The sequence below is a fragment of the Harmonia axyridis genome, chromosome 7 (genome assembly GCF_914767665.1).
Source record: "Harmonia axyridis chromosome 7, icHarAxyr1.1, whole genome shotgun sequence".
NCBI classification, from domain to species: Eukaryota; Metazoa; Arthropoda; class Insecta; order Coleoptera; family Coccinellidae; genus Harmonia; species Harmonia axyridis.
This window is the reverse complement of record NC_059507.1, coordinates 1,552,657-1,565,690: the sequence shown is the minus strand read 5'-3', so window position 1 is coordinate 1,565,690 and position 13,034 is coordinate 1,552,657. Positions and strand designations below refer to the sequence as shown.

Here is a 13,034-nt window from a genome sequence, read left to right as displayed (position 1 = left end):
TATGCTTTTTACCAATTTCTACAAAATTCGAATCTAGATTTATTTTAAAAAATAGTTTCGAAAATATAAATAAACTCGGAAAAATATTCGAATTTTGTAGAAATTAGTAAAATGCATAGAAATAATCAGATTTACGGAAGGACACTGATCGTGTTACAGAAAGCTCAATTTTTCTGTGCTCATCAACAGTTGAAACCATAGAAATATTGAGACTCTTAGGTAAAAAAGGCTTTTGACCATTGTCTATTATTTATATTGATACGAATCATACGATGTTATATATTTTTGAAATCAGGAAAAATTAAGCTTTCAAAAAATGGCACAGAAAGCTAGTGTTCCCGTTTGAAAAAACATAACTTTGGGTCATAGCTTCGTAATCAAAAACCCTTTTGAAAATACGAGCACGCCACTGGATTCTACGTAAAAAAGTGCCTGTATAATTTTTTAATTTCAGAGCTCTTTCATCAGTATTAACGGAGATATAAATTTTTGTCGATATCGCCATTTTTCCAATTTTCGCTTATAACTCGAAAACAAAAGAAGGTGGCCAAAAATGAATTCTACCCTTGTTAGTTTCTCAGAAAAAGAGACCAAGAATGGGGTATCAGATTTTGTCTTTATCCTCTGATTTAAAAGTTGTAATGCTAAAACATCGAAATTTGCCCATCCTGTACTCTTCCACTATTTTACCTGTCATTTCGTTATCGATTAAAATTTTTAAGCGCAATTCCAGGATCAGATAGTACTCGATAAGATCTACAAAATGAGGTATCGCAACATCCCTCATCCCTATTCAAAATCAAGGGGTTATACTCACCCCCGTTAGGGGGTTGCAGTTACGGGGATGCGAAGAGCGGAAAAGTTGTTCCTCCTCGAATCAAAAATTGACGGGTCCAAGCGATTTTCCACATTTTCATTTTAAAGCCGGAAAATCGAGGTGTTGAGTTTTCGTTGGACCACACTGTATATTTAGTGTAATGTCAGGACTTTATAGTGCATCAGCTGCTGGTGGGTCAAATAATAAATAAAGCATACGCAGAAACTATGCCGTCTCAGAAAATTTTCCCTAGTGGCAAAATGTTTTCGTTTTCAGTCACAAAAGAATGCATGAAATAATTCTCGCTTACACCAAATTCTAAAAACTGTTATAATCATTCGAATTACAAGTGAATATGCCACAATTTCCTTTATTTTCACCGACTTCGATAGCTCGTTCAACATCCCTCAAAAGATCCTCATATTTAGCATCAGTATTCAGGGAGAAAAGTTGGCTTGCTTTCAGCAACAACTTGGCAGCATTGACGTAATCCTCAGCTTGACCAGGTTGTTGACATGCTATGAGTTTCAAGCACTCGTGATTCCCTAAAACGTAAAACACAATCGTAATCATAGAATACAAATACAGAAGCAGCATCAATATTTTTACCTGTCAAGTATTCAAAGTACAACATGATTTCGTCTTCGGTGAAAACCAAGTTGTGATTTTGATCGCCTTCTTTCTGGTTGATGCTCCTACCGTAATGTTCGTATTCCTTTTCTTTCAAATGGCCAAGGCCGATGGAACCTGCAGCGAATATGAGAGCTTTCAGGAGTACCAGAACTAAGAGGTTGGTTAAATTCAATGAGACAACTTGGGAACCTGCAGCTGCTGCTGTTGGGAAGTATTGTCGGGATAAGAAGTTGGAAGCTAGTGAAGTAAGGATGCCCTTGGCATCAATTCCTCTGAAATCCATCAAATACACTTGCAACAAGAAATACACATTTTCAATTTTTTTTAGTATTTCAAAAATACCATCATTATATTCAGTTTGTTCCTAAATTGGAGGTACAAATGAAAATGAGAGAGCCCTTTAATAAATTTAAGAAAAAAAAGTCCCATAAACACGCAAACACTTTGTTTTTGAGATACAAGGTGTTTCTTGCAGTCTAACTTTTTTGATGAGTCTACCAGTTTATCGAATCTTTACACATTGGGTAAATAAGTACCAGAACTTATAATTAATTTATTCATTAAAGGTTAGTAAACAGGATCTTTATAATAATATGGATTTTCCTGAGGATTAGTTATAAATTGTTTGAAATTTTTTTCTCGAAATCAGTAGTAGATACGACAAAACTACAAGAAACCAAGAAGTGTAGTGCTGGACCAAAGTATCTTTTTAAAATTTTCTAAACAACCAGTGGTTCACAAAAAGAGTTCTGCAGGAAAGGACTGTTCCAGAAAAAGTATCACCCTGTAATTTTGCATTCAAAATTAGCATATCACAGGATGAAAATTTCAAATTTGAATATCTGTGCCACATTTAAGTCAAATATCTTGTGAACCAAAGGTGCTATGAGAAAAAAACTTGGAAAATCATTTAACACCCTGTATCAAATCAAGAAAAATAGAGTTTGCGGTCCCATGCAGATAAAACATTTTTGTCTTAAAATCATCCGAGGAGTCTCTAATTTTTGTGTGTACCTCCAATTCAGGATCATTATGAATGGATAATATCATTATAGAAGATTTTAGAGTAGGACAACGTAGTTTAAATTTGATTTGTATGTCCACCAGCGCCATCTAGAAAGAGTTAGCCAAATTATCCAGAAAGTACAGGGGCACATTGAGAAGATTTTGTTTGGTATGGCTATTTATTAGTAGGTTCGAGAATATTTTAACTATGAAACTAGAAAGCATTCTTGATTTTTACTATTTAAACCTTATACAATATTAATAACGTTATTCCACTCAAACTCAAATTGTTATTTCAGTAATAGGATACAAAATTTGAAAATTAGGGATTTATTTAGCTTAGAATATAGATATTAATGTTCTAAGTTATTTAGCCCTTAAAATGCATGGATCAAACTTGGATCAAAGCAGAATATTGACTGACATTTCTGGGAAGAGTTTGTACTAAGTGGGAAATTATATACACTTCACTCAATAAGTTCCAGAAATAAACATCAAAACACATTTTTCCCAAAAATTCGAATTTATTCATCATCGTAATAACCGTCAATAGTGATATATCTACTCCAACAGTCCTCTAACTGTTCTAAAACTTTTCTGTAGAAAATTCATCTTTGCTTTCGAAATAGAGGCCTATTTATTCCACTTCAACAGCCCAAAAGCAGTGTTTTGTCATTGCACGAAACCCGTTTTTATCCATTTTTCGAACAACAACAAATGTAGCGTTACTTGAATATGTTGGTACTTGAAGTTTGTTACTAATGAGAAAAAAGTTGTATAAAAATAATGACAGTGTCATCTGTGTACCAAGCCTGGGACTTATTGGTTGACGTATTTTCATTAAAAAAAAAATCATATTACCTGGTACTTGGATTCATCTCTTCAGACTGATGAACAATAGCAGATTCTACAATTTGTTGTCGAAAAACTTCTGCACAAAATAGACACCACAAAAATATATACTTAATAAACATTTCTCCTGAAAGCTGCTTGCACTATGAAAGTTCTGTTAGATTCTGTTATTTTTTTGTGAGAAGTACCATCTTTATAAAATCTTAGGAGAGAAAACGATGAGTGAAAAGTGCGTTTTATGTCATTCAAGTTATCCTTCTTGCATGAAAACGTCGTCTTCTATTGTTTCTGCTTGATGAAACGACCAAATTGCTAGTATATTTGTGTGAGACTGTTACTGATAATATGAAAATTGTTTTCGCTAATGTGGTTATAGATAAATTTTCTCGTTGACTTTCCAAATAATGCTGGAAATTGTTAACTTATCGCTATTTGACAGTGCAAACGTTTTGTTCAGTAAGTTCCGAATATCGAAGTAAGAATTCATTTAAAAAATTATTTATTTCAAAGTATACAATCGTGGGTTTCATTTTTTGCATTTGACATTATTCGTTTTTGCTTCAGTCTAACAAAGTAAGTCTTGAATAATTTTTTCTATTGAAAAAACCTTTGAGCGCTAGTCATTCATACGTTTCAGAATATTTGGTGGTATTTAGATTGTTGTCAGATTTGATAACAATGACTCAAACTGGAAATTACTCGTTTATCTCTCTTAATTCAATGTGGTATGCCATAGATTGCCTTATTATTTTTTTATTTGTGTAATCTGTGGACTAGAAATTTTCGATGAGCATCTAATTTAACATATGGCTGATAATAAACTTTTCATTTGATTGCCATGTGTTCTTTTGATTTTTTATTATTACCTGTTTTGTTAATTCAAGCTCAATTTCCTCAAAAGCAAAAAGGCCATTGGCAACAAATCTGCTGTTCAAGGTGGCCAACCTAGCTTTTTTAGAATTTAATTTTTATCCGAAAATAGGAGAAATGGGATCAGGGCAATATCAATAACACTTCAAATTGGTAATAATTTTCTATTCAAAAAATCAATAAAAATACAAAAATATACAACCTTTACTTCGTTGAACTCGAAGAAACATATAATAATGGCATTGCTTTTGTACTGTTTCATACCCAAAACCACATAAATTTCAATGAAATCCTGCAGCAATAACTAGATTCGTTACCAATTCAAAAATGTCAGATTCTTCTATTCAAAATTCATTTCAATCACTAATTTTACTTATGCTCTTGAAATGAGATAGCATTGGAAATTTTGGGAAAAAATTTAATATTTTACTTCAAATTACATCAAATTCAAATATCTCTCTATTATACACTTCATCTTCAATTTATGTGGTTATTTGACATATAATATATATACTTTATACATATTTTTTATCAAATTTCTTTTTAAAAAAAAGAAACTTCAAATTGAGAGTCCGACTCTCCTGAAAAATTTCTCGCAAAAAAGCATTCCCCTTAAAAATTTTATAAATATGAATGGATTAAACCTTATCTGCAATGATTGTAAACACAGTCTTTATCTCTACACAGACCATCCATATCGTAGGGGCAGAGTATTTCCATCGGATTGAGTATTTTGTTGGTTTTACTGGAAAAAATTCAGTCAGGAATTTTTATAAAGAAAATATTTTTTGACAAGATATGTTTAGAAATCCAGAAGATAATAACGAAACTTTGGACAGAGCTTAATTTGGTAGTTGCTTAAAACACTAGTAGAATTTATGCACAGCGTAAAATTTGGCATGACTCTTGTAGAATATTCTTTCATTATTGTTCAACTATTCCAGTCTTGTATCTCTTGTCTGGAGTTGAAATCTTAATAGAAAACATTTTTTCATATTCCTTTGAAATCAAATCTGCATCAAGTTTCGCTCTAATCTCCATTTATCTTGAAAAAGCGAATTAATATAATCGGTTCAAGGTGAAAAATTTATGTACCTTCCCATATAGTCCAAAGGTGACGAATATTTCGGCATATCACAGTTTTCCACATTAGGTATTGTTTTGAATTCGATATCGTTGGGATCTTCTAAATCAACCGGACATTTTTCCAATACAACCTTACAATGTACAGAATTGCTGCTGGTATTGGAAATTGTTTTATTGCTTGGGGCCGGTTGATCAACTTTCTCCAGTTTGATGTTATTTTTCGGAATCAAATTCCGGGTTGAACTCACTTTTGGTTGAGGAGAAAATACAGTCTTGGCTTTACTGAAACATTATCGAAAATATGGACAAAGAAGGGAAACGGTTGGGAATAGACAGTACCACATATCTCTGGATCAATAATTGCAGAGCTTGTGAAAGACCAAAAGTAATAACTCACCCGTCAATTTCTTTTTTCTTAATTACAAATTCCTGCATCGCGTTATCGAAGATTTTTTGTAATTTCGTGCTTCTTGTCTTGGCGTCGTTCAGTTGCTTCATAAGATTCTTGATACGTATCTCATGTTTCTTCTGTTCTTGATTCACTTTATCCAATTTATCCAACAACGGCGATAATTCACTATATTTGCCCTTTTCCTGTAATCTTTTATTCACATTTGACTCACAAAAATGTTCCAAAGTTCAGTTTCATTATTTACATGCATTCACAGGGTATTTTCCAAAGCGACGTAGAAAATTTGAAAGATTTTGATAAGACAAACATTCAAAGAATAAAAATATGCAAAAAAGAGAACCTCAATATATCTTCATTCCAAAAAAGTATGTCCTGAACTTCAGACGACTTTTGTGATTCATTATATCCACACAACATGTAATTTTAGGACCAAACAACCATAAAAAGTCATAGGAAGAAGAAGCTTATTAGAACTGAAGTTAAAGATATGTGTAAAAAAGGATCAAAATTTTGAAGCCCTAAATCATTGAAAATGCTGCACAAAAATAAAAACTAACGACCAAGTAAACACCAGCGCATATAGGTGAGTATTAGTTGTGTTGTGATGGTTATAATCAGATTATACTCTCAACTATGAATTTGCGATTAAAAATATTTAATAGAGGCAACACACTTTTTCAATAATAATCCTTTGTAATCATTGAGAATAGCTCAATGAGGACTTCGCGAAATGGATTGGTTTCCCAGCCAGGTCCTGCCGCTCACCAGATTTAAATCCTATGGACTACAACTGGAAGAAACTGAGATATTTCAAATAAAATTATTGTTCTATTTTCTAGTTTTGAAAGAGCTTATGAGAAAAAAACTTGCATATAGTTTTTTTCCATATAAAATGTACATGGGATTGAAGCTAGTTCATTAATAATAATTAAGGTCTTTTTGTTCTTGTTTTGATAAAAATTTGTCCACTACCACCAGAATTTTCTACTTCACTTTTGAAAACACTCTGCAAACACTGTTTTCATATTAGAAATGGTTTCTTGACTGTGCCATGAAATATTTAATACTAATTTTTTTTTTTCTGTTTCGAAAAATTGAGTTATTTCAATAACCAAAAGACCAGAATACATCGAATTATATTTGTCTAACTTACACAAAATACATAAAATGATAGATGCAGTTATAAAAAAAATGCTGGTCATGATAAAAAACCTAATCTACTACAATCTAAAATTAACTTACTTTTCTATATATAAAAAAACACGCATATGCCAAGTGTTTCAAAATACAAGGCAATATGAGAAGAGAAAAAATGTAATTCATTTAAATTATTATTAGCGACAGATAGGTTACTTTTTCAACAATTACATCTTTTACTTTTTGATAGTAGGAAATGAAATACTCTGCTTGAATTATTATAATAAACTCGAAATAAGTAAGAAGGTTTAGAAAAGATTTGCCTTACCTTCCACTTACTTGGTGCTGTACTAGCCTCAACTGCTCTTGCGAAGATTCTGATAGATTTGAAGTGGAAGAATTACCTTCTGTGGTTGATAATAAAGTCTTACTTTTCTGAATTTTATTGTCACCTATTCGACCAGTTAATCTTTTCAGTTTAGGCTTTTTTTGAGCACTATTTAGTTTTCGAATCAATGTTTCATATTCCAGCTGTTGATTTTGAGGAAGAAGTTTATAGAGGTTATTTATTTTCACAGTTTTTCTTGTTTGTGAATTTACACCAGTTTGTGAAGTGTTAACTACTTTGGATTTAGCTTCTACTTCTGCTCTCTGCTGCTTCAGGAAGTTATCAATCTTCATTTCTAACTGTCTTTTGTCGAGTGCATTTTCATTTTTCAGTTCCGCACCACAGTCTTGATCATTGAACACATCATCAGAATCAGAATCCGGGTTGTTAATACTTATAATAATAGGTTGAATTTTAGGAAGATCAATATTTGGTTTATTTACAACTTGGGAATTTTTGGTTTGTTTTTTATGAAGAACCTTCAAATTACTAGCATCATGCTTTTTTTTAAGATTTTGAGGTAAAACTTTGTTAGTGATTTTTTTTGCCATGGATGCTAGCAATACTGCCCTCAAAATATCCTCATCTTCATCTTCAGAATTTATGGCACTAACTGGACTATTATTATTAACAACAACTGGATTTCTTTCTGGTATTTCCTCTATACAAGTCTCGGATTTACAAATTTGAGTATTTACATTATCTGAAGAGTTTTCTTTATTAATTTCCAAAACTTTAGTTTCCTCCTGGCTATTCAATCTAATTTTTCTCTTTTTTCGTTTGAATTTATTAATTACAGCTGTTTTCAAAGCGTCTAACCGCAACTGGATCAATTCATCATCTACATCTACAGATAAGGAGGGAGACATATCCATTTTATTTTCTTCCTCACCATTCAAAACATCATTAGTTTCAAGAGGTTTAGGATCATCTTGATTATTATCACAGTTATTGGGAGAATCAATTTCAAGATCATGAGGTGTGGAACTCTCAACCATTTTTTTTAATCTTGTTCTCAAGCTATTGTTATGCATTTCTTCCTGGTCTCTTCTTATAGCATCTTTCAAGAGCTTTTTAGTCTTCATCATTTCTTCATCCTCCGAGCTGCTGTCTGAAGACCTTTGATGGTGATAGTGGTGGTGATGGTTTTTCCTCTTCCTATCTTCCCTTTTGGATGGTAATTTCGAGTTCGAATGATAAACAGAAGAAAGTCCCGAGACTTCCAAGTCGCTTACACTGCTTAAAGAAATTGCACGTAAGTTTTCTTCAGATGAATTTAACTTACCCGTTTTTGGAGAAGGTGCAATTGAACCGTCTGAAATTTCTTCCAGATCGTCATCGAATATTTCTCCTTCTTCAAGTTCTTCACTCGTTTCAATATCAGCATAATCCATGTTATCTTCACAAGGAGAGATAATCGTAGTATATTATGAATAAAATGAAAAAATAGAGATCACTTCACTAAAATAGCCGTAAACATGACATGTGACATAAAAGAAAAGAGTACATAGAAAAGATGAAAGTATTGTGTAAAGAAATGAAGGCGTACTAAACCACAAAGAATAACATAGAATAGAATAACAAAGAAGAACATACATAAAATTCTTCTGTTGTTTCGATGTAAAAAATACCATTTCATTCAAAAACGTCAGCTACGGAAGAAAAAGGATCCATTCCTGGCTCAAAATTCGAAAATTGTTATGATATAACATAGCGATCTATCAGGGGAAAAGCTGAATTTTCGAAAATATAAATTTTCATAAAAACAATTAGTTCATGTCAATCAAAATTAATCTATGAATGAAGTATATTTTTGACGTAGTTATTAGAGGTTATGGTCTTTGAATTTAATTAGTTTACATTCAAATAAATTATTGAAACTTGATAGCTTCACTTAAATATTTCATTCTTTTGAATTCGTTCACACATTACCCAAATACAGAATGGAGGAAAAGTTGAATAATAGTTAATCAAGTAATGAGTAATTTCATATACATATATGGTATTTAACTGTTAAGGAATTCCCACCCATTTAGATGACATCATTTAGTTATCTTTCTTTGCATTCTCAATTTCACTGACTGTAATGGCTAGCTCTTTACCCTTCACTGAAAAATCAATAGCACAAGAAAGTTCAATAAATGATTCATATCTAGCTCCTGAGGCAAGATTTGAATGTCCTATTTGTTTGGCTTGGTTAAGAGATCCACTTCTAACTTCTTGCGGGCATAGATTCTGCAGGCGATGTATAGAATCATGGCTACAGTGAGTAAAAACTGAATTGAATTGATTTGTCTTACCTTTCGTATTAAATGGTAAATTCTTTTCAGACGGGAAAACCCGTGTTGTCCTGTTGATAATATGACTCTAACGAAAGATGATATTTTTCCTGATAATTTTACTAGAAGGGAAATTAATCAGCAAAGAACTAAGTGTCCCAATATCATCAGAGGATGCTTAGAGCAACTGAATCCTCTAGATGTTGAAAGTCATCTCTTAATTTGTCAATTCAAATTGCCAGAACTTCCAGAAAATGAGAAGCTAAGGTGCTCCTTTGTACATCTAGGATGTGAAGAGAAATTTGAAGATGAAATTGAGCTGGAAAATCATCTGCAACAACAGATCCACAAACATTTAAATGTGAGTGTAAGATAATACTTTGGTCTTATTTCTTTCCATTTCTAAAATAGAACCCCTATTATAAATAAGTCCACTTTAGAGTGTTTATTAGAAAGGTCTAAGGTAACATTTATTGCCAAAAAACACATATCAATTTGACTGTGCTATATGTCCTTTCATCAATGAAAATCTCTTTTTTTAAGTGACCAAGTTAAATTATATTTGTCTGTATACATGTTTACTTTTTAACGGAAAATCTAGACACTTAAAATTTACATTTTCATATATATTTCTATTATTTCAGATGATACTTAGTGCTTGCAATAAATTTTCTGTGAGTCAGTCTGCTAATTCTGTGATAGCTGAAGAAGCAAAATTTTGGGATGCTCCTTCAAAAAATGGACAGGCCTCATCCTCTGACAATGGAAATCTCAATGAATTACTAAGGTCAGTCTACAAATAATCCATCCTTTCAATGCCACTGTAGAATTTAATTTATTTTGAAATATTATTGAGAACTTTTTTCAATTTTTTAGATTATAATATGTTTTTATTGTTTTCAGAGCTTTATACGAAAAACATGTAATCTCAGAACAGAAAAGTCGAGAACAAGATATAATAATAGCAAACCTGTCGGAACAAATACAATCTCAAACATTGACTCTCTCAAAAATGTCACTGAGAAATTGTAATGGTTGTTACTTGTGGTATTTTAGTGATTTCAAACAGAAGCTTGGTGCTATGAGGAATGATAATAGAATAATGCATTATAGTCCTGGATTTTACACATCCCTTAACGGATACAGGTTAGTATTGATATTCTTAAAACCACAATTTTATAAGAATTTAGTCCAAAATTGTATGACAGTGATAGCTTTTGCTTCAAGCTGGTGTTTCGGAGGGTGTATATGGCAGGGACCACTAATGATATCAGTGGTCACTGCTTGAAAACACTCTGCCATTTTCTATTTCCTCAATTCTTTTTTGCGAATTTAAAGCCAGTTTTATTTTCAGGTTGTGTATTAGACTAAATATATCACCAAATAGCTCTAATAGTATCGCAATCTTAATTCATATGATGAAAACAGAGCATGATAATACCTTAGACTGGCCTTTCAGTGGACGATTGACTATTACCTTCATTCATCCAATGTAAGTAGAAAGATATCACTTTTTAATTACCAGAATCGATAGCATCTTAGGCTTTTTGTGGTTTTTCAGTGATGCTTCTAGAAACATCAAAGAAACTATGATGACTCGACCTAATTTAGAGGCTTTTCAGAGGCCGATTCAAGATATGAACCCTAAAGGATTCGGATATACGGAATTCACAACTATAGACGAATTACTTTCTCAAGGCTTCATTGAAAAAAACCAGCTTATAATAAAGGTTCAAGCGCAACCGGTGTAGCTACAACAAATTATTTCTAAATATTATCGATGTTCGAAATATTTCCATTGATTGAGGATTTATATTAGGTCCAATAGATAAAAAAATCTGTTTAAGGAAAAAATCAGTATTCCGAATAGTATTCAAGTGTTCGAACATTAATTTCTGGTCCAGATTACTTTTCTTCTATTGAATTTTTATGTTTCTTTGAGATTTATCATAAGTACTTAAGAGGAAAATTTTAATAGTATGATGTTATATTTTTATGGAATATTTTATTGAAAAAATTAGGAAATTGTTTATCAATTGTAATCAAAATAAATTATTATTGAACTTTTTATGTTTTGTGTTTATGTTCCAAGCTGAGGAATGAATAATTTTGATAGATTTCTCTCCTTTTCGAAACACAATATTACATGAAGAAAAATTTTTAGTTTACCTCATGCTGAATTGAGAAGTAGAAAATGGTTTTCGTTTTCAAGTAAATTTTAGCTTAATTCAAACTTTTCTTGTTAAGTATTCATTGAAATACTCTTTCCAAGAAATCGGTAAGGAATTTTTTTATTATTGATTTCGAAAAGATTTAGCTTTTTTTCTTATTTATCTATTTATAATCTTTGTACAAAAGGTGTCAATAATATTGAAGAAGTTCTATGTGAAATTCACTGGATTTTTCAATACTCAATAAAATGACACTAATGACATGTGTTAAAAAGTTTTATATTCAACGATAATAATCCATGAAATGGAAATTGAAGATTTGGAAGAGGAAATAAGTTCCGTAGAGATCATAAATATAAAATCAGATTCAACTAGCTTCATATTAGTGAGTACTTCTCTTTGGACATTCGGCTATTTTGTTATAAGAAGACTGCTTTCAACTAAACCAGCCGAATATAGTTCGAGGGTAATAAGTTTCATACATGGACTTGTTGGCAGTATTGTTGGGTTAAGCCAATGCTTTCTCAATGAAAACCCATTCGAGCATCCTAGTTGGATTACAAACGACACTCAAAAATTACTCCTGATCTTCAGCTTAGGATATTTTATTTTCGACTTGACCTGGTGTTCTTATTATAAAACGGAGACTGGTCTGATGATTTTGCATCATATTTATTCCATTTACACTTTAAAAGGTCTACTGGCAAAGGAATACTCAGGTGCCCAAGCTTGCTGTTGTATAGGATGTATGGAACTCACCAACCCTTTTTTACAAATCAGATGGTTCTTACGATCGGATGGATACCACAAAACTATAATATTTCTTCTTACTGAAGTATTTTTTTTCATTTTATTCCTTATTATGAGGCTTGTTATTGGTTCTTATATATTATTCACAGTTTTTTCTGAGAAAAATGACGCTGATTTTAAAATAGCTACAGCCTTACTTTATTTCATATCTCTGATGTTCCTGATTCAAATGCTCAAATATGCAAGTCTGAAATATTTCTCAATATCACAGTTGGGCAGATTGCCGATTGAATTGCCAGCTCAAGAGTTAACTTGACACAAAATTGAATATGTTCGTTATTGATATTATCCACTTATAGAATAATAATGATTCTGAATAAAAATCATATTCTCAATCTCGCATATTGGTATCTTTGCCTCGAATGTACTAAAAATCTCTGCTAATGGATATGGCAACGATTTCTAATCATCCGCTGTTACAAAGCCACCTCTCCACAATAAGTTATTTTCTGTCTGGTAACATTTAATGCTTCCAGTCAGGTGTAACTCCGCCCCCTGGAGCTTCACGCCTGCTCAAAACCAAACTGTCAAATATGACAAGTTTGACATTGACAGCTGTCAGTGCATGAAGCCC

General features: G+C 32.0%; 4 protein-coding genes across 4 annotated transcripts; 2 read left to right on the top strand and 2 right to left on the bottom strand.

Annotated features, from left to right (window-relative positions):
* Positions 1-1,129: 1,129 nt before the first annotated feature.
* LOC123684412 lies at positions 1,130-4,068 on the bottom strand. Its single transcript, XM_045623663.1, has 3 exons — positions 3,317-4,068; positions 1,427-1,722; positions 1,130-1,362 (listed from the first exon to the last, which is right to left on the bottom strand). The coding sequence occupies exons 1-3, from the start codon at positions 3,427-3,429 to the stop codon at positions 1,136-1,138; spliced, it is 636 nt and encodes a 211-aa protein (XP_045479619.1). The 5' UTR covers positions 3,430-4,068; the 3' UTR covers positions 1,130-1,135.
* A 259-nt stretch (positions 4,069-4,327) lies between these two features.
* LOC123684095 lies at positions 4,328-8,715 on the bottom strand. Its single transcript, XM_045623222.1, has 4 exons — positions 7,141-8,715; positions 5,661-5,864; positions 5,273-5,545; positions 4,328-4,922 (listed from the first exon to the last, which is right to left on the bottom strand). Exons 1-4 carry the CDS (start codon positions 8,592-8,594, stop codon positions 4,823-4,825), a joined length of 2,031 nt encoding a protein of 676 aa, XP_045479178.1. The 5' UTR covers positions 8,595-8,715; the 3' UTR covers positions 4,328-4,822.
* Positions 8,716-9,007: 292 nt separating this feature from the next.
* On the top strand, positions 9,008-11,549 carry LOC123684096 (TNF receptor-associated factor 6). Its single transcript, XM_045623223.1, has 6 exons — positions 9,008-9,465; positions 9,531-9,840; positions 10,124-10,266; positions 10,383-10,625; positions 10,834-10,971; positions 11,041-11,549. Exons 1-6 carry the CDS (start codon positions 9,287-9,289, stop codon positions 11,228-11,230), a joined length of 1,203 nt encoding a protein of 400 aa, XP_045479179.1. The 5' UTR covers positions 9,008-9,286; the 3' UTR covers positions 11,231-11,549.
* Positions 11,550-11,954: 405 nt separating this feature from the next.
* Positions 11,955-12,789, top strand: LOC123684467 (TLC domain-containing protein 5-like). Its single transcript, XM_045623739.1, has one exon. It carries the CDS (start codon positions 11,955-11,957, stop codon positions 12,714-12,716), a length of 762 nt encoding a protein of 253 aa, XP_045479695.1. The 3' UTR covers positions 12,717-12,789.
* Positions 12,790-13,034: the final 245 nt, after the last annotated feature.